Source organism: Myotis lucifugus, unplaced genomic scaffold, assembly GCF_000147115.1.
Source record: "Myotis lucifugus unplaced genomic scaffold, Myoluc2.0 scaffold_26, whole genome shotgun sequence".
Taxonomy (NCBI): domain Eukaryota; kingdom Metazoa; phylum Chordata; class Mammalia; order Chiroptera; family Vespertilionidae; genus Myotis; species Myotis lucifugus.
Genome location: NW_005871074.1, coordinates 2,757,827 through 2,776,310, shown reverse-complemented (window position 1 = coordinate 2,776,310; position 18,484 = coordinate 2,757,827). Strand labels below are relative to the sequence as shown.

General features: G+C 38.4%; 1 protein-coding gene and 1 non-coding gene across 4 annotated transcripts in view; one reads left to right on the top strand and one right to left on the bottom strand.

The window, feature by feature from the left end:
- The first annotated feature begins 3,620 nt into the window (after positions 1-3,620).
- LOC111825440 lies at positions 3,621-3,725 on the top strand. Its single transcript, XR_002828608.1, has one exon. It is a non-coding gene; the product is annotated as a U6 spliceosomal RNA (small nuclear RNA).
- A 2,094-nt stretch (positions 3,726-5,819) lies between these two features.
- UBXN8 (UBX domain protein 8) overlaps positions 5,820-18,484 on the bottom strand; it is a 17,018-nt gene continuing 4,353 nt past the window's right edge. The window contains exons 2-8 of one of the 3 annotated variants that reach the window (XM_006086186.3): positions 17,087-17,209; positions 16,733-16,803; positions 14,561-14,683; positions 12,324-12,461; positions 10,736-10,777; positions 6,849-6,923; positions 5,820-6,078 (exon numbers count right to left, since the gene is read on the bottom strand). In XM_006086186.3, coding sequence (XP_006086248.1) covers positions 5,911-6,078; positions 6,849-6,923; positions 10,736-10,777; positions 12,324-12,461; positions 14,561-14,683; positions 16,733-16,803; positions 17,087-17,209 — 740 coding nt within the window. In that variant the 3' untranslated portion in view covers positions 5,820-5,910. The remainder of the gene's footprint in view (positions 6,079-6,848; positions 6,924-10,735; positions 10,778-12,323; positions 12,462-14,560; positions 14,684-16,732; positions 16,804-17,086; positions 17,210-18,484) is intronic. The other 2 variants (XM_023751845.1, XM_023751844.1) reach the window with 2 other exon arrangements.

Below are 18,484 nucleotides of genomic sequence, written 5' to 3'. Positions count from 1 at the left end.
TCATTGGTTTATTGTGGTATACTTGAAATGAAAGTTTTATTTTGAAATTTGATATAAAATCTCATAGTGAACAATTGTGTTGAGGCAATTTGAGTTAACGTTCTTTGTATAGGGCTTATTTTCATAAGAAAAAAATCAAGTAGTACCTGATATCTTTTAGACTATAAAAAAACCTTTTTTCATTAGATAATTTGTGTTAATGTCTTCATATGGATTGTATGCTAAAACTGTAGAATATTATATAGCTAGGAAGAATCTTTTATTTATTTTTCTCTTCTTCTTCAGTCCTCACCTGAGGATATGCCTCTCTCTGATTTCAGAGAAAGGGGAAGAGAGAGAAACTTCGGTGTGCAAGAGACATCAATCGTTTGCCTCCTGGAACTCAGGCACATGCCTTGAATGGAAATTCACTGAAAATGGATCATAGACTTAAGCATAAGACCTAATACAAGCTTTTATAAGGAAACACAGACCCCTTTGAGACCTTGGGTTAGGCAAAGATTTCTTAAATAACCCAAGTAGTGCTCTTTATGTCTGTATAGATTCATATTTCCTCCTGGTTGAATTTTCTTCTGCCTTAAGACTTGTTTATTATAGTACAAGTCTGCTGGTGATGAATTTCTTCAACTTTTGTATGTCTTAAGTGTTTCATGTTCATTTTTGAAAGATATTTTTACAATAGAAGTCTGTTGTTACTCAGAGACTCGGAGCCCATAGACCTCAAGCTGTACTAATGATGGACTGGCTGCTGTTACCTTGTGTTTAGGGTAGGGGTGGAGATGCTAGGTTTTTCTGTGTGCCTGCTCTGCTCTCAGCTTTCCATTGGCCTTGCTTACCTGTATCAGAGAGAGGGCCTTACTCCTGCTCTTACACTTCCCCGGTTGTAGACTGCGATTGTTACTCCCCAGTAATAGCGAACATGTTACCTGAACCTGCTCCTCCACCAGGAGTAGAGAATATTTGCTTCTACCCTTCCCCCAGCAGCACTAAGTGTTTGCCTATGTCCCGGGGGAGGAGGATGGGTTTTGCTTTTACTGCTTCTCTAGAAACATATTTGCCAATGTCCTGTGACCATAGTATTTGGTGTACTGCCCCCTGTGGGTTACGACTTTGGTTTTGTAGAGAAGGATACCAAGGAGCTGGTGGGGCTTTGAGTTTATTCCTCCATAGCCGCCAATCACCTCCTCGTTTGCATTGAGGTGGTTTTGTCTTCTCCAGTCATCTGCACTGCTCTCACTCCTCATGGACACCAGCTGAAGGCCGGTGGGAGAAGAGCTTTCAGGTGAGTGGGAACTCTGTGTGTGTCTGAGACCCGCAGCCCGGACCGGCTTCATGGTATGACCTGTGCACACACGGCCCCACACTTACAACGCTGTGCTGTCACTGTCTTGAATTCTTCATTTATTTATTTTTTTAAAATATATTTTATTGATATTTTTACAGAGAAGAAGGGAGAGAGATAGAGAGTTAGAAACATCGATGAGGGAGATCGAGCAGCTGCCTCCTGCACACTCCCCACTGGGGATGTGCCCGAAACCAAGGTACATGCCCTTGACCGGAATCGAACCTGGGACCCTTCAGTCCGCAGGCCGACGCTCTATCCACTGAGCCAAACCGGTTCAGCTTCATTTATTTTTTTTTAAATATATTTTTATTGATTTCAGAGAGGAAGGGAGAGAGACCTAGAAACATCAATATTGAATCATTGATTGGCTGCCACCTGCACGCCCTCCACTGGGGATCAAGCACGCAATTCGAGCATGCGTCCTGACTGGGAATCGAACCCTGACCTGGTTCATAGGTCTACGCTCAACCACTGAGCCACACATGAATTCTTCATTTTTGAGTAAGGTGTCCTGCCTGCATTTTCATTTTGACCCATATATTAAATAGCCAGTCTTGTTCCAAAGTGATGCAGTAGCCCATGCTTGGCCATTAAAAATGTTAAAATCTAATTTCCTCATGTGCTTATAGAGCAGCCACCTTTTCTCCCAAGCCCTGCCAAAAGTGAGACTTCTATCTCTCTCCGAGTGCTTTGCAGCCTCCACCACCTAAGGCAATGGTTCTCAGCACCTTAGCTGCACATTAGAATCACCTGGGAATCTTTTTAAAATCCTGATTTCTGGGCCTCATCCTCCGGAAATTCTGTTTCTTTGTTACTAATGTTGTGGCCCCACCCCATAACAAAGAAACAGAATTTCCTGAGGATGAGGCCCAGAAATCAGGATTTTAAAGAGATTCCCAGGTGATTCTAATGTGCAGCCAAGGTTGAGAACCACTGACCTAAGGGCTCAAAAGTATGTATTTGGATTTTGTATATCATTCAGCTTTACTTGTTATGGTGGGAGGAACGTTCTTTGCAGCTTTCTACCTGGTACATCCTAAGTAAAAGTCTGAAACTGCTGCACATTTAGAACTTGTTATTTTTAGGACCTCGGTTTCAGTGAACTGAACAATTAACTAATTAAGGCTAGGCCCTCCCCCTTTTAAAGGGAATGTCTTTTTTTTTTTTTACAGTTTCCTTCAGAAAAAGATGGATTTATGCTTTTTATTTTCTCCTCAAAATACCCCTTAGTGCTGCTGTCATTATAGAACTATCTAAAATGACATGTTTTGACAACAGGCAGCTATTGTATTATTAAACTCACTCCCACATCACTCCATGACAGGGAGTTTACAAAGTGAAGCATGAACAGAGATGAAGAGTAATAAAAGGGAAATTCTCTAAGGCAGCGGTTCTCAACCTATGGGTCGCAACCCCATTGGCGGTCGAATGACCCTTTCACAGGGGTCACCTTAAGACCATCCTGCATATCAGATACTTACATTACGATTCATAACAGTAGCAACATTACAGTTATGAAGTAGCAACGAAAATAATTTTATGGTTGGGTCACAACATGAGGAACTGTATTTAAAGGGCCAGAAGGTTGAGAACCACTGCAAGGATATGTGGCTTGTATTAGAGCAGTGGTTCTCAACCTTTCTAATGCCGCGACTCTTTAATACAGTTCCTCATGCCGAAACCGGTTTGGCTCAGTGGATAGAGCGTCGGCCTGCGGACTGAAGGGTCCCAGGTTCGATTCCGGTCAAGGGCATGTACCTGGGTTGCAGGCACATCCCCAGTAGGAGATGTGCAGGAGGCAGCTGATCGATGTTTCTAACTCTCTATCTCTCTCCCTTCCTCTCTGTAAAAAATCAATAAAATACATTTAAAAAAAAAAATACAGTTCCTCATGTTGTGGTGACCCCCAATTTCATTGTTACAAATTGAACATAAAGCATAGTGATTAATCACAAAAACAATATGTAATTCTATATGTGTTTTCCGATGGTCTTAGGCGACCCCTGTGAAAGGATCGATCGACCCCCAAAGGGTCGTGACCCACAGGTTGAGAACCGCTGTATTAGAGGTATATAGGTTATATAGTGCACTCTTGAGCATTTTGACTGGTTTTAAATACTCAGAATATTCTTTAGTATACTGGAGATGGAGGTCTTTAACATTTTTCAGTTTTACTTTTCCACTGAAGTATATTATTAAAAAAAGTAATAAACAAGCTAAGTGGAAATAGGATTCGTTTGTTTTCCCTAAGGCTTTTTAAAAAAATCTAAAACTAGTGCTTGCTTCGGCAGCACTTATACTAAAATTGGAACGACACAGAAGATTAGCATGGCCCCTGGGCAAGGATGACACGCAAATTCGTTCAGTGTTCCATATTTTAAAAAAAATCTAAAGCTATTTTAAATCAGTGTGTGAGCATCATAGAGTTTACTTACTCACACCTAGATGGTATATGGCCTACTACATACCTAGGCTATCGTATAGCCTATTGCTTCCAGGCTGCAAACCCATACAGCCTGTTACTGTACTGAATATTGTAGGCCATTATACAGTGGTAAATATTTATGTATTTAAATATACCTAAACATAGAGAAGATACAGTAAAAATGTAGCATAAAGGGTAAAAAATGGTACAATCTGGTATATAAAGCACTTGCAATGAATGGAGCTTGCAGAACTGGAAGTTACTCTGGTGATTCAGAGAGTGAGCAGTGAGGGAATGTGAAGGCTTAGGACATCACTGTACACTGCTGTAGACTTTATAAACACTGTATACTTAGGCTATAAACTTGAAAACATTTCTTCAATAATAAATATTAGTTTACTATAACATTTTTACTTTATAAGCTTTTTAGGTTTTTAACTTATTAGCTCTTTTGTAGTAACACTTAGCTTAAAAACAAATACATTTGTTAAGCAGGTTGTTTGTTTATACCAGCATCACCACAAATATATGGGTAACATACTGAGCGAGGACGTTATGATGGCTATTATGTCACTAGGTGATGGGAATTTTTCAGCTCTTTTATAATCTTGAAGGATCATGTATATGCAGTTCATACATGCAGCCTGTCGTTGACTGAAACATTGTTATGCCACCCATGACTGGACTCCATTTCTCTTAAAGTCCCAGTTCCCAAGAACCTGTCGATTATGTTAAGTGAGGACTTCTGTACTTCTGGGTAATTCTGTTGGTTATACTGATCAGCACTGGTACATTGTGGGAGGGAACAACACAGAAGTGTGACTACCAGGACATAGGGATGGTTGGGGGCCATCTTGGAGGCTGATTCCCACAGCCTGTCCTCTAGCACCTAGTGACTCCCTCCCTCCCAAAGCACACAGAAGTCTACACCCATTACAGCATCAGCGCCGGAGGCAGATGAGACTGGGCGTGTGTAATTCTTAGTACAGCTCTCACGTACATTTCCTCCTGATCTGTAGGCCTGTGAACCAAAGGCACGTTATTGCCCCTCCGCAAACCCAATACACAGTGGTGGGATAGACAGGATGACTCTGGTCAGAAAGACTGAAAATGAATGGCACACAGAAGTTACTGCCCGTGAGCAGTTCTGAAGCCCAGGTGGGCAAGTATTAGAAATTCCTCAACTAGAACTCAGTCCTACTCCCTGCCAGGAAATTACGCTCCAGTGGTTCCTGACTCAGCCCTCAAAGGCCTCGGTGTCACTTCTTTCGCATGACAGGTAACATGGGTTTACAGCAGAGCCATTTTCCTCAGCTGGCTTCCTGCCAGTTGAATTTGGGGGGTCCAAAGGCCTCTTTAATTTTTACGTCTCTGTGTCTGTTCAAGTTACTGATGATAGGTGATTGGATAAATAAGATGTGGTACATATATACAGTGGAATTTTACCCAGCTATAAAAAAGAATGAAAATTTACCATTTGTGACAACATAGATGGACCTAGAGGGTATTATGCTAAGTGAAATAAGTCAGGCAGAGAAAGACAAATACCATGTGATTTTACTTGTATGTGGAATCTAAAAAAATGCACAAACAAAACAAACAAATTCATGGATAAAAAGAATAAACTCCCATTGCCAGATGGAAGAAGGGTTGGGGGGTGAGAAAAAGGTGAAGGGATTAAGAAGTACAAATTGGCAGTTACAAAACAGTCATGAGGATGTAAAGTTCAGTTTAAGGAATATAGTCAATAATATTGTAATAACTACATATGGGGTCAGGAGTATTAGACTTACGAGGGAGATTGCCTCAAGTTATATGTCTAATCACATGCCTACTCACTATGCTGTATACCTGAAATTAATATAATATTGAATAACTAGTTGAAAAAAATTTTTAAATTTAAAAAAAGAAACAAAAGATCTGCGAATGGGCAAAGGTGATACCTAAGAATAACATTCACTATATGCAGAAAGCACTCCTTTCCTAACCCTTTATGTCCATATATTCCCATGGATATTAACACTAACGTGTTTACTGCCTTGAGCTCAATCAAGGTATGTCATGATTTTAATGTGAATCCTTTGTTGTCCTGTAAGGTGACAACATAACTGGTTTAACGTAGAACAGGTATTCTTCATTTCTAGTTGCATGGCTCTTTTTCCTCCACATTGAGTATAGTATCCACAGTTATTCCTATGTCCTGCAGTGAACAGCCTCCCTCAACTTCCAGAGGTATTCTTGGAAAGGAAGTAGAAAGGCTGTATAGGGATGTGTGGTACCCAATTTTCACCATCCAGTCAAGTAGAACCTAAAAGATAAGAAAAGTAGTTGTCAATTCTGTACACTCTGGTGTCCCTCAGGGTCATCATGATATTTTACAATTTGTTCATTGTTGAACATGCCCCTAAGAATAATGAAACAATGCTTACACCTTTCAAAGGGACTTTCTGGAGTGTAAAGAAAAATACCATACCATGGATTCTGAGATGTGAATAACCTTTAATACATTTGTTTAAGGCCCAGGGACTACTGGCACCCACAGTCAGCAGAGGCATTTAACAAACAGCAAGGCCCCAATCATAGGGAAGGGAAAGATTATTCAATAAAAAGATTGAGAAAAAGCAAGGGAAAAAAGAATGAAAAAATAAAAAGATTGAGAACAAAAAGTTAGCATTTGGGGGGAAAAAATGATTTGGATCATAATCTTAGCCACATCAAAATCAAGCAGAACTAATGTATAATGGGAACAAAGTTAATACTGGCTGCTTTGAAAGCATCTTACCCACCAACCTATGAAAATGTAATTGTAACAACAACAAAAAGACAAAAAATAAATAGGAAAATGGAAAACTGGAAAAAAATTTGCAGCAATCGCAGTTCAAAAGGACCCCGCAGGCCTAATTACCTAAGTTTCTGCAATGTAGTATACATAGACATGCCCTTTATCCTCAACATGGACTACATGTAAGTGATGAGAGTACCAGGTAACAGTGTGACTAGTAAAACCTCTCTCACTGCATGAGAAAATACTATTGTCAAATTCAATAAAAATATTTCTCAAAATATGAATTCCCTCACCTGTGAACTGCAAGACTTAAGAAACCTTCTCCTCAGGACACTCCCACTTGGACATCGGAGAGCTATGGTAACTACCTGAGGAATAAAAATGTTCAGATAAGAATTCCAATCCACTGCTCCATGCAATTCCAAAATTATAACATCTGTGATTATAAAAACTCACGAGGGATTTTGCAGAAATTAGCTCTGAGAGAGTAGACCAACATAAAGGTCCATATAAAATTCACTAAACAGAAGTAATTCTGAAACTGAAAACATCTTCCTATTGACTGAGGAGAGCCTTCCAGAGAGGATACCCGAGACTAAACAAGCTGTCTGCCCAGATCACATACAGATTGCAATTGGGCTTCAAAAGTGACCTACCCACCCAGGAAGGTCCAGTGCCAGCTCAGTCTACAGACAAGAGAAACACTAGGCTGAAGGGAACGAAAGTTCCCCCGTCCACGCTATTGCTGTGGGCTGTGCACCATGCCTCAGTCATCCAAGCAAAGGAGACGAGCCTAGAGCTGGTCCTGGTTGCTGAGAGCTCGGAGAACTGTGGTGGGAGCAGTCCTCCTTTATCTGCATTATGTACTGAGTTTTCCCATACTCTTCCCTTTGATAAAACTGTAAGTAAAACAGCTATAAAGGGCTTACAAACTGCTAGTATATAAAGGACATTCTAAAAAGAAAAGATGAATTAGTCATTTCTTCTGATGTTCATTATTTACCTGTCAGGAAACCCTTTGTTACAGTCTTATCATAGTAACTATCCTGAAGTTATATGAGTACCACAGTATATAAAAATGGTGGTGTTTTATATATAAATATATTTTTAATTGATTTCAGAGATGAAGGGAGAGGGAGAGATATAGAAACATCAATGATAAAAAGGTATCATTGATTGGCTTCCTCTGCACACCCTCCACTGGGGGATCGAGCCCACAACCCGGGCATGTGCCCTTGACCGGAATCGAACCCGGGACCCTTCAGTCCACAGGCCGATGCTCTATATACTGAGCCAGACAAGCTAGGGTGAAATGGTGGTTTTATAATAGTACCTACCCCCTTCAGGAAAGCCATATTAGAAAATATTTCCATTCAAGTAGGTAAGGTATTTGGCTCACATCCAAATCAGTTGAGCTGTTATTATTTCTACATAAAAGTTTTATAATAAAACAAAGAAATCATAGAAAAACTGAATCACAGACTAAAAGGTCAATTTTGTTTATTTTTAGAAATAAGATTTAACTTTTTCAGTGATGGTTTGTTCCGTGATTTGGTAGAGAATTAAAGCCAAATGCTTTATGAGAAACTGGGGTTCAAATATAGTGAATTCATGTTTTTTGCATTATGATTAAATGAAACTTGACAGAAATGATTATTATTTGAAATCTAGCAACTGTTCTGTTATTACAATTATCGTGAAAGTTGGTTGTGCATTTTCTCTTAATATTACCAACAGTGTAGTGGACTGACTTATGAATGGATAAAATGCCTGGGATACAACCCAAAATTAGAAATTACATCACTGTCACAAATGCAGATTTTTAAATTATATATAAATTAGAAGTAGCAGCAATAATTAAAATTTGGTTCCCAGGTACTTCTTAAAATGAAGTAAGATAGCATACAATAATGAAAGTAGTTACTGTGGTAATATGGTAACAGGTATTACAAAACTCAGAGTGTACTACTTAAGAAAGAATTGCATTAATTATGTTTCACATCCCTCCCTCCCTTGTCATAATTCAGGACCCATGAACCCAGATCACCGTTCGATTCCAGGTCAGGGCACATGCCTGGGTTGTGGGCTCAATCCCTAGTAGGGGCGTGCAGGAGGCAGCCGATCAATGATTCTCTCATCATTGATTTTTCTATCCCTCTCTCCCTCTCCCTTCCTGTCTCTGAAATCAATAAAAGCGTATTTATTTAAAGTCATCCAGGGAAATAAGACTAACAGCTTATGAGTGGTTGGTAGGGAGTTAAGAATTTTTTCACTGACTTCTTAGAAGTCTATAAGCAGTAGCAACTGGACAGATGGAAAATGCCTTTCCCAATGATGATTCTGGTAGAATCAAAATATCCCAATACTTAGCTTTTCTTGATTAGTGGGGAACAGAATACACTGTAAAAGTATCAAGCAGTATCAACTAACTATACATTAGTGGCATTCTTAATATTCTTAATAAAACTTTATTATAAAAGCTGCCTATTCCAATTAAAACAATATATAGTGCATATATTTTACATGTGATTCTCAGGTAACAATTATTTACTATAATTTTGTTGGCTTTACTAACCAAAAACAGAACAAAGAGGACCAAACATCAGAGAAGGGAGAAGGAAAGAGGGACAGTATTGCTTAGAGTGAATAAGGGGGGAGTGCTGGCTACAGCCAGAGGCCTAAGTTCTCCCAGCAGGTTCCTTGGAAACGCCTCTTCTCTGTGGCTTCAGCCTCAAGTAGGGAGATGGGATGAGTTATTTAGGCTCATTCCAGCTTGAAAATTCCATTACTCTGACATAAACTTTAATGAGTGTAACACAAAATATCCCCTAACAAGTACTGGAAAGGGGGAGAGAAGAAAGCAAAATGGAATGACTATAAATAACTCTCTACAAGAGAAAAGCAACACCAACTGCCTCTGTGGTGGAGGTTCCTCAACATTTTTAGGGACAGAAGATCTGAGATTGGGGAAAAAAAGCACCGTCCTTTTATATATAATCACAAAAAGGTATAATTTAAAAGGACTCACTGACAACCTGAGTTCTATAATCCATGCACCTTTGGTGGCAAACTGCAGTTGTGTAAAATAACTTAATGTGTTTTAAAGCCAAAGTAAATTCATCAAAGGAGTTCCCTGTCAAACATGAGCTATATTTAAATACTCCTGTATTATAAATTGTTGTCATGGATACCAACCCAGGCTTGACAAGAAGTGAGAATGTGTGTCAGGACAGACGTATCATAGGCATGAATTTATCACGTATAATGGGGAGGAATTAGGAATGTGTGTGTGTTTTAAAAAAACATTGTGCTTCTCCTGCATTACACACTTCATTATCTCTATTTCTGTAGGACTTTTGGATTTTCCTATGACATCCAAAGTACTAAACTTAAATGTTACAATTGTGTTGACAAAAATGAGCCACTCCCAATGGCTTTCTTGACTGTTGCAAAAATGATTTTTAAGGAGTGTAACAGTCCCTGAGCACCAAGTAATGGAAAACCACTAGGGCTCTCCTTTGCCTAAATGAGTTAATGGCTTTAAAGACATGTGCTCCAGTGCACTGGAGATGTGTCTAAAACGAAGCTGGACAATGGCCGAACGGCAGCTTAGATTATAACAAAGCAACTGGGCAGAAAGCAGCTCAATGCAGAGTGGGATTCAGTCCGACCCTGCCTCCCAAACAGCAAACCATCCTTCCATTCAAACATCTAAAAAGTAGCTGCATTCTTTGCTTTCTCTTTTTTAAGGGGAAAACTGCAATTTGAAGTCATCTGCCTATTTTCATCTTTAATAAAAGAATTCATTTGCTGACTTTAAGTTCTGGAAAAGCCCATATACATATATATATTTTTTCCCCCAACTGAATTTATTGGGGTGACATTGGTTATAAAATTATATAAGTTTCTGGTGTACATATCTATAGAAAAGCCATGTATTCTACCTTTACCTAAGCTCTAAAAACACACTCTGCAGACATCAGGCTTCCAAAACAGGACAGGAGGGGGGCCGGGGGGGGGGGGGGTTGATATTACCATATTCAAAACAAGACTAGTTACAGTGCAATCACAGAAACACATTTGCTATCTTCACTTTCAAACCCAAATTCAGACAAGACATACTTGATGTTAAAGAAAATAGAAAATATATTTAATTTTTAAAGAAAGAAAATAAGCTTACTTCTTCAGCTGTTTCAGAGGGTTCTTCAGGTAAATCTGAAACCTAAGGAAAAGTAAGTATTAGTAATAGGAATATAAACATTTTGAAGAAAAAAATTATCTCAATGAGAAGAGTTACTTTTCAATATAGAGTTTAAATACATCTAAACTTAATGAAATATTTTCATATTCACTTGTAAGCTTACAATGCAAATGAGAGCTCAATAAACATTTTTGGGTAAGCAACTTTGTGCTAACAAAAGATCATAAAAATAGGATTTTAAGATGACAGTTACCAATCTGTACACATTTAGTTCATTAAGACCCAAAAATAATTTAGGTTCATACATATATACATTTTAAGATGAGTGTATATTTTTCTTCACTGGCAATTCTACAGGATTGGTTAACAACCATTCACTTTGGTTGCTTTCATGACTTACTCAATGCTTCCCTATTTTGGTTAATCTCTTAAAAAACCAGATGTTCAGACCATTTTCTCTCATTAAAATACTTATTATTGCCGTGGCCCGTTTGACTCAGTGGATAGAGCGTCGGCCTGCGGACTGAAAGGTCCCGGGTTCGATTCCGGTCAAGGGCATGTACCTTGGTTGCGGGCACATCCCCAGTGGGAGGTGTGCAGGAGGCGGCTGATCGATGTTTCTCTCTCATCGATGTTTCTAACTCTCTATCTCTCTCCCTTCCACTCTTTAAAAAATCAATAAAATATATATTTTTTAAAAATACTTATTATCAACAATTTCACCTCTAGGTACACTTTTTGTTGTTTAAAACCATAGAAATACACGTTTTGTAACATTTCATCTAACAAACACTAATTGCATTTATTAAATAAACTATTTGTTTTTCTTTGGTATCAAAAGCATGTGAGAGTCAAAGCAAAGAACCTTGAATTTTTAACTAGTCCATCCAGTTCATTAGATCTTTTGAAATGTAAGAAACAGTTCCATGACCTGATTCTCACCCTCAAGCTCCATTAAGGGATCAGGAAACCTCAGACTGAGAAGCAATACATTAGAAACCACTTTCTCAAGGATTGCAGAGATAACCTATCAGCTTTCCCTAAGAGGCAGTAAAAACGGACTTCTTATTTCCAATCTTTGCCAGCTCCAAATTTAACTTAAGGATTAAAAGTTTGAAAGGAAAGATGGAATAATAAACCTGGGCACTGTTCCAAAGTGAATGGTCACTGACCCATTCCCTAGAAGTGCTACTGAGGAAAATGACACACGCATGTTAATAGCAGCCACTCACTAAATATGGCTTAACCATGTCTTAGCTACCCATAGGGATGTTTCCTTAGTAAACATTATATTTTTTATTTCTGCATAACCAAATTACTCCCTCAAAAAGAACTATTTCCTAAACCTATTATCATGTCTCTTCATAGCTTCCTTCTACGTTTGCTTCAGAACACTAATATTACGCAGGGAAAGTGACCCTTAATGAAGGCGATCACTTTGTAAATTAGTGGGAAAACATCTGGATTAAAAAGCCAGTCCTTCTTCCTCAGTGTACCACCTCACGCACAGAACAAGGTTCTTGCAATACAATGAGACAGTGCAACGAGCAGGCATTAAGTAACCAACCTCCTTCTGCACGGGCTGTTCAGCAGGTGGTGAAACCTTGGTTGAAGGCTTAGGCAAGTTCCGTCTCTTTGCTGCTTTTCTGTTTGCTGTTTCAAAAGATGCCTGACTGTCAGTTTCAAGCGCCAAATCTTCATCACCCTAGTCAAAAACAACGGACACTTTCTGAACAGTTGCTTCCTATCAACTGTATTCACAATGGTTATTTCTTTTACCCTGATGGCATTCCAGTAGAAAATAGAATTAAGTCACTATAAGATCCAGAAAATTAAAGCATTATTTTCTTAGACAGGAAAACATGGAGCTTAATATCTTGCAGACACTACCCTTATCCAGCGCTGGTGTTCCGTCTGATAGATACAAGGCTGAGACAGGCCTGTCCATTTTAATTGACTCCCAAGGTTTTCAGTAGGATGGAAGAAAGAAGAAAACTTGGAGATATCCTTTCCTCCTGTTAGTAAAGGAAGCAAGGCAGTGCAAGGAATGCTGCCTTAACGGCTGTGAAAATAGTACATCTATGTAAAAACATGTCTCTCAAGCATGTCAAACTCACATGTGGCCCGCTGGCTGTGAGTTTGACATGCTTGCGTGATGCAAAACTTCCATAGTTGAATGCAGCCTAGTATCTTGTTATATATGTACACATATTTTAGTTCTCAAATTCAAACTTTGAGCTTCCATTTGAATTAATCACTTTAGGAGGCAAAGGATTTTATTCCAGAAATCATAAAGATTATTTGTATTAATACTATGTATTAAAATTTCTTCGTTAGCAAGATAATTCACTTAAGTGTCAAATTCTCAAATGTATACTTATTAGCTCACTAATGTCTTTCTTCCATATCTACTGACTTTTTAAAAGTTCTCTTTATCAGACTAAAATGCCCACCATTTTGATAGGCGGCTTTCCCCATTCCTTTATCCTAAGAGAAGTTGTGGAAGGAGCATAGGGAATGGAAGTCAAGAGATCCTGATGCTGAACAATTAACTGACCAAACTTAAGCCACTTCACTGCAAATTCTGGGGCTGGATCAGCTGATAGATACTTTCTTTCAGCTCTACGTTCCAATTTTCATGTTCTTTAATAGTCCTGAGAGCCTTACGTTATAAATAACACTGAAGGTCTACCCAGTCCAACTTTTTGTTGTCCCCACTAGCCATGGTACTACTAGTACCAAGAAGATACAGCATAAAAGCAAGGCCAGAATGACTAATTCACATAGTGACCGTTTCAGAAAGAGACATGGCAGACTAAAACAAGGCTATCAATGTCTAACACCACAAAACTGAACAAAAGGCAAATTCAACTCAGAAGTGAAATCACATATGGAACAGGTGCATTTCACATTAATTTTATTACCCACCCTTGATTGTTGAATGATATGTTTACCATTATGCAATGAATAAAAACTGATTCTGCTTCACTATAAGAATCCTGCTCACCTTTACTAAGTCATTTTCTTTTTTTAAAATATATTTTATTGATTTTTTTTACAGAGAGGAAGGAAGAGGGATAGAGAGTTAGAAACATCGATGAGAGAGAAACATTGATCAGCTGCCTCCTGCACACCCCCTACTGGGGATGTTGCCTGCAGCCAAGGTACATGCCCTTGACTGGAATCGAACCTGGGACCTTTCAGTCCACAGGCCGATGCTCTCCACTGAGCCAAACTGGTTAGGGCTCATTTTCTTTATAACATGGTGACAGGTGCAATATAAACAGAAAGCAAATAAGTTTTGGGGACAGAAATAATGTTACACATAAAATCTACGGCCAGTTATTCTAAAAGTTAATTCGTTTATGAATGTCCGTTTTCCTCTGTAAGAAAACGAAATTGTAAACTTCCAGTTGCAAATGACAAAATTCATATTTGAGGCCAAAGGAAAAAAGAGTCAAAGGTTAATTTGGCTTTACAAAAGAAGAGCCAAACAAATGAACATAATGTGAGCTTATAATACCTTGGAGATCTTCCTTGAGGAAAAATGAATTCCCTCATATGAAACACAGTGATAGAGACAATAGTTTTCTTAAAGATTACCTTACGTTAGAGCCTTTCAAGGCTCTAAGTTACATGTTCTTAGGCACTTACAAATATGCTGAATAAAAATTGATATACAGTCACTAATAAAAACTAAAAAAAAAGCTGTATTAACAGGTTAGTATCATTTGCAATTTAAAAAAATCAATATATGTAAAACAAAACATAAGTAATAGAATTCAAAATGGAATATTTTCTAACCCCAAGTTTATGACCATGGCTTAACTTCCAGGTTTCACCCGTCATTCGATAAAAGCGCTCTTCTAGTTTTTTCAATTTCATTTCCTGATGAGGTTTTAGAACATTCTCTACGTATCTGCTGGCCTGTTCAAAAAAGTAAATTAGGTGTTGTTACTATACATTAACATTCCTAAGATTTTACATTGCCAATAAAGTTATCAGTAAGAACCAAGTCAGAAGTTGTTTTCACATTAACTCAATTTTGCCAAAAAAGCAGCAGCTACCACCTTTGCATCACTCTCTAAAAATCTGCATTTGTACATAATGCAAATAAAAACAAATTTTCTATACTTTTGCTTGTATGGCAGTCGCCTGTATATCCTTTAATGTGTTTTCAATGCAACAAAAACTGAGGGCTGGGGATGCGAAGATTTCTTCTAGGAGCTTAAAGTCAGGGCAATGTGTCCAAAACATGAACAATTTGGGAGAACATTAATTGATAGCTCGATCATGTTAAAGTCGAAACTATTTTTGGATTCCAAATTCCATCACTGATGAAATAAATATTACAATCCCCAAACCACTATATGTAAGGGCAGATGGAGGAGTGGTAACTGATGTAACATCTAATTAAAGAAGAAAGATCTCAAATCAGTAAATTAACTTTACATTTTAAAAAACTAGAAAAAAAAACTAAACCCAAAGCTAGAATAAATAAGGAAGTAAACAATAAAGATTACAGAAAAGATAAAAACATACAGAATTCTAGAAAACAATAGAACCAGCAAAAGCAAAAATGGGTTGAGAAGATGAGTAAAATTGACAAACCTATAACTTGACTAAGAAAAAATAACATCAGAAATAAATATGGGGATATTACTACCAATCTTATAGAAATAAAAAAGAATATAACAGAATACTTAGATAACCAAAATGAAATGGACAAATTCCTAGAAATATACAAATTATCAAAACTGACTCAAGAAGAAACAGGAGAGACCTAAGGAGAGACTGAATCAGTCATTACAAACCACCAAAGAAAAACTCAGGACCAGATGGATTCACTGGTTAATTCTATCAAACAGTTAACACTAGCAGCACTATTCACAATAGCCAAAAGGAGGAAACAACCTAAATGTCCATCAGGGAATGGATGGATAATTAAATTCTGATAGTTCCAGGCAATAGAATATTACTCAGCCATAAAAATGAATGAAGTTCTGATACATGCTATATGGATGAATGCTGGAAAATATTATGCTAAGTGAAAAAAGCCAGACACAAAAGGCCATGTTATATAATTTCATTATATGCAATATCCAGAATAGATAAATACATACAAACAGAAGCAGATTGATGGCTGCTAAACGATGAAAGGAGGGGGAATGAGGAAGTAACTGCTTAATGGGTATGGGGTTTTCTTTTTTTTTTTTTACGTTTATCATGCCATGAATTCACAGGGAATGGGTTCCAGCAGCACAGGCCCCTTCCCACTGGTTCTCACAAAGTGTGCTTCTCTGAGTGGAGCAGGCTCACACTTCAGATGAACCCAGGTACCTTTCTCTTTGGCTTCCTTCTTTTTCTAATCATTTTCCTTCCCACTTTTCAGGAAGCTATCTCGGCTCTTAGAGTGCTTACCATGCTCAATAGGTACAGTAGTTCTTTTGGCAAGAATCTTGCCCTTGTTTGTTTACAACAGTGCCCCCCACATGGGGGTGACATTGTGCTCTTCCAGTTTGCCATGGAAACATTTGTGGGGCATTCTGAACAGTGCCCACTCCCTTGATGTCTACAATATCACCTTTCTTGTAGAGTCACAATGTATTCTGCCAAAGGAGCCACTCAGGTTTTCTAAAAGGCCTTGAGTCTTGAGAACATACAGCGGATGCCTTTCTTCTTTCCTTTGTGTTAGTCATTTGGTGAATTAAATGGAAGATGGCAGTTCTGGCTGAAAGGTGGGGTTTTCTTTGGAGGCGAAGAAAATGTTTTGGAACTAGATGGAGGTAGTGGTTGCACAACATTGTGACTGTTATGCCACTGAATTGTACCCTTTAGAATGGTTAATTTTATATCATTGAATTTGACCTCAATAATTAAAAAAATCTGAGCACAGACAGCAATAGACCTAAATTTTAAATGCCCCAGGTATTTTTGTATTCTTTCTAGATATATTCGCTAAAAATTATGCTTTACCTTTTCACCCTGTGCCTCTTGTTGTTTTTTTCTTGCAAGTTTTTGCCTTTGCACATTCTTCTCTTCTTCATCTAAGACATCAAAACATAGAAGTGTTTTTTAATTCCCAAGTATCAATAAGTTGAATACTATTTTCTCTGAAAATGGTCTGTAGATCTTAACATTTTTTTTAGACAAGCCTTCAAAAAACAGATATTTTGAAATAATGAAATGAGGTGGGGGCTTGTCCTGGGAGGTGGGACTGGTGGGGGGCGGGGGGAGGTCAATCGGGAAAGAAGACATATGTAATACTTTAAACAATAAAAAAATGTTTTAAAAGAATAGTATAAAAAGGTAGATAAACAATAAACTTACCTTTCAGGTGAACTTGCGAAGGTTTAAATGAGTTAAGCCATGAGGTAGTCACAGAAATAATTAAAGTAAGAAGAGCAAGCAGTAAGAAAATCCGGCCACACAGCAAAATTATATCTTTAATTCCTTATAAAGGGAAACATTAAAATTAAAAATACTTTTTTGATACTACTACTAAGTTATAACATATTAGAAAATTATTTGTCCTAGAAAAATACAGTAAAAGTTAAGTTATGCAACTGTCTTATGACTTTTCATATCCTTTAAGCATCAAAATTCATCATGTTTGTCAATACCAAAAAGTTTTCAGAAAACAAATCTAGAACATCTTTTGTGTCAGGAATATAAGTTTAATTCAAGTGACTACATTATAAATATTATGACTATCATTAATGCATAAATTCTGGTTTCCCTTCTGCCCAGAGGAGGAGATAAAATTATCCATATATTAAAAAATTAAATGATGGTGATGTTATCATCTTTTCAAATTCTAATTCTATTTAAAAAGTCATTCACACACACACACACACACACACACACACACACACACACACAAAGTCATTCCCACTGAAACACCAATTTATTTCCCACCGTTATATTTTGAAACTGTACTTTATTTCTTGTGTGTGTGTGTGTGAGAGTGTGTGTGTGCACTTTATGTCTCAATTTGGTCATTTGTAAATAAAATTACTATATGTATGTCTGCCTAGAAAAAAAATCAGTATTTGGTCATACATATTGTTTTAAGAACCAGAGGAGAAACCAAGATGGCGGCATAGGTAAACACCGGAGTTTGCTGCCTCGAACAACCATTTCAAAAATACAACTAAAAGACGGAACGGACATCACCCAGAACCACAGGAAGGCTGGCTGAGGAGGGACTCTTCAACTAGAAGGAAAAACAACAGCATTACGAGGCTTAGAGGAGGCGCAGTGTGGAAAATTTAAAGGTACGGTGGTGCGGCGGTGCGCGCGCAAAGCGGGCTGGTGGCTGAGGGCGCGGTTGTCGTTTTCACTCAGGAGTGAGTCTCAGACTCTGGGCTACAGATCCGGGCGAGTCTCTAGGGACCCAGACTCAAACGGGAGAAGCGGGACTGTCTGGCTACGGCCGCTCCGAGGTTTGCAGCGATTGCTGGGACAGAGAGGCAGAGCCCTTGGGGACGGACTGAGAGCGGCCATAGCTGCTCCCTCCCCCCGCCCTGTTGAGCCCGCCCCGCCCAGGCACTGCGCACAGACATTTGCTGATCGCCTCAGGCAAGGGCAGGGCTAGCGCCTCCCCAGAATCCTACAGCCAGTCGGTCTGCTGGTCAAATCCCTCTAGTGTTAACTACAACAATTAAGGCTTGGCTAGAACAAGACTGAGTACAGAGAACACAAGCACAACACCAAGAAAGCATAAAA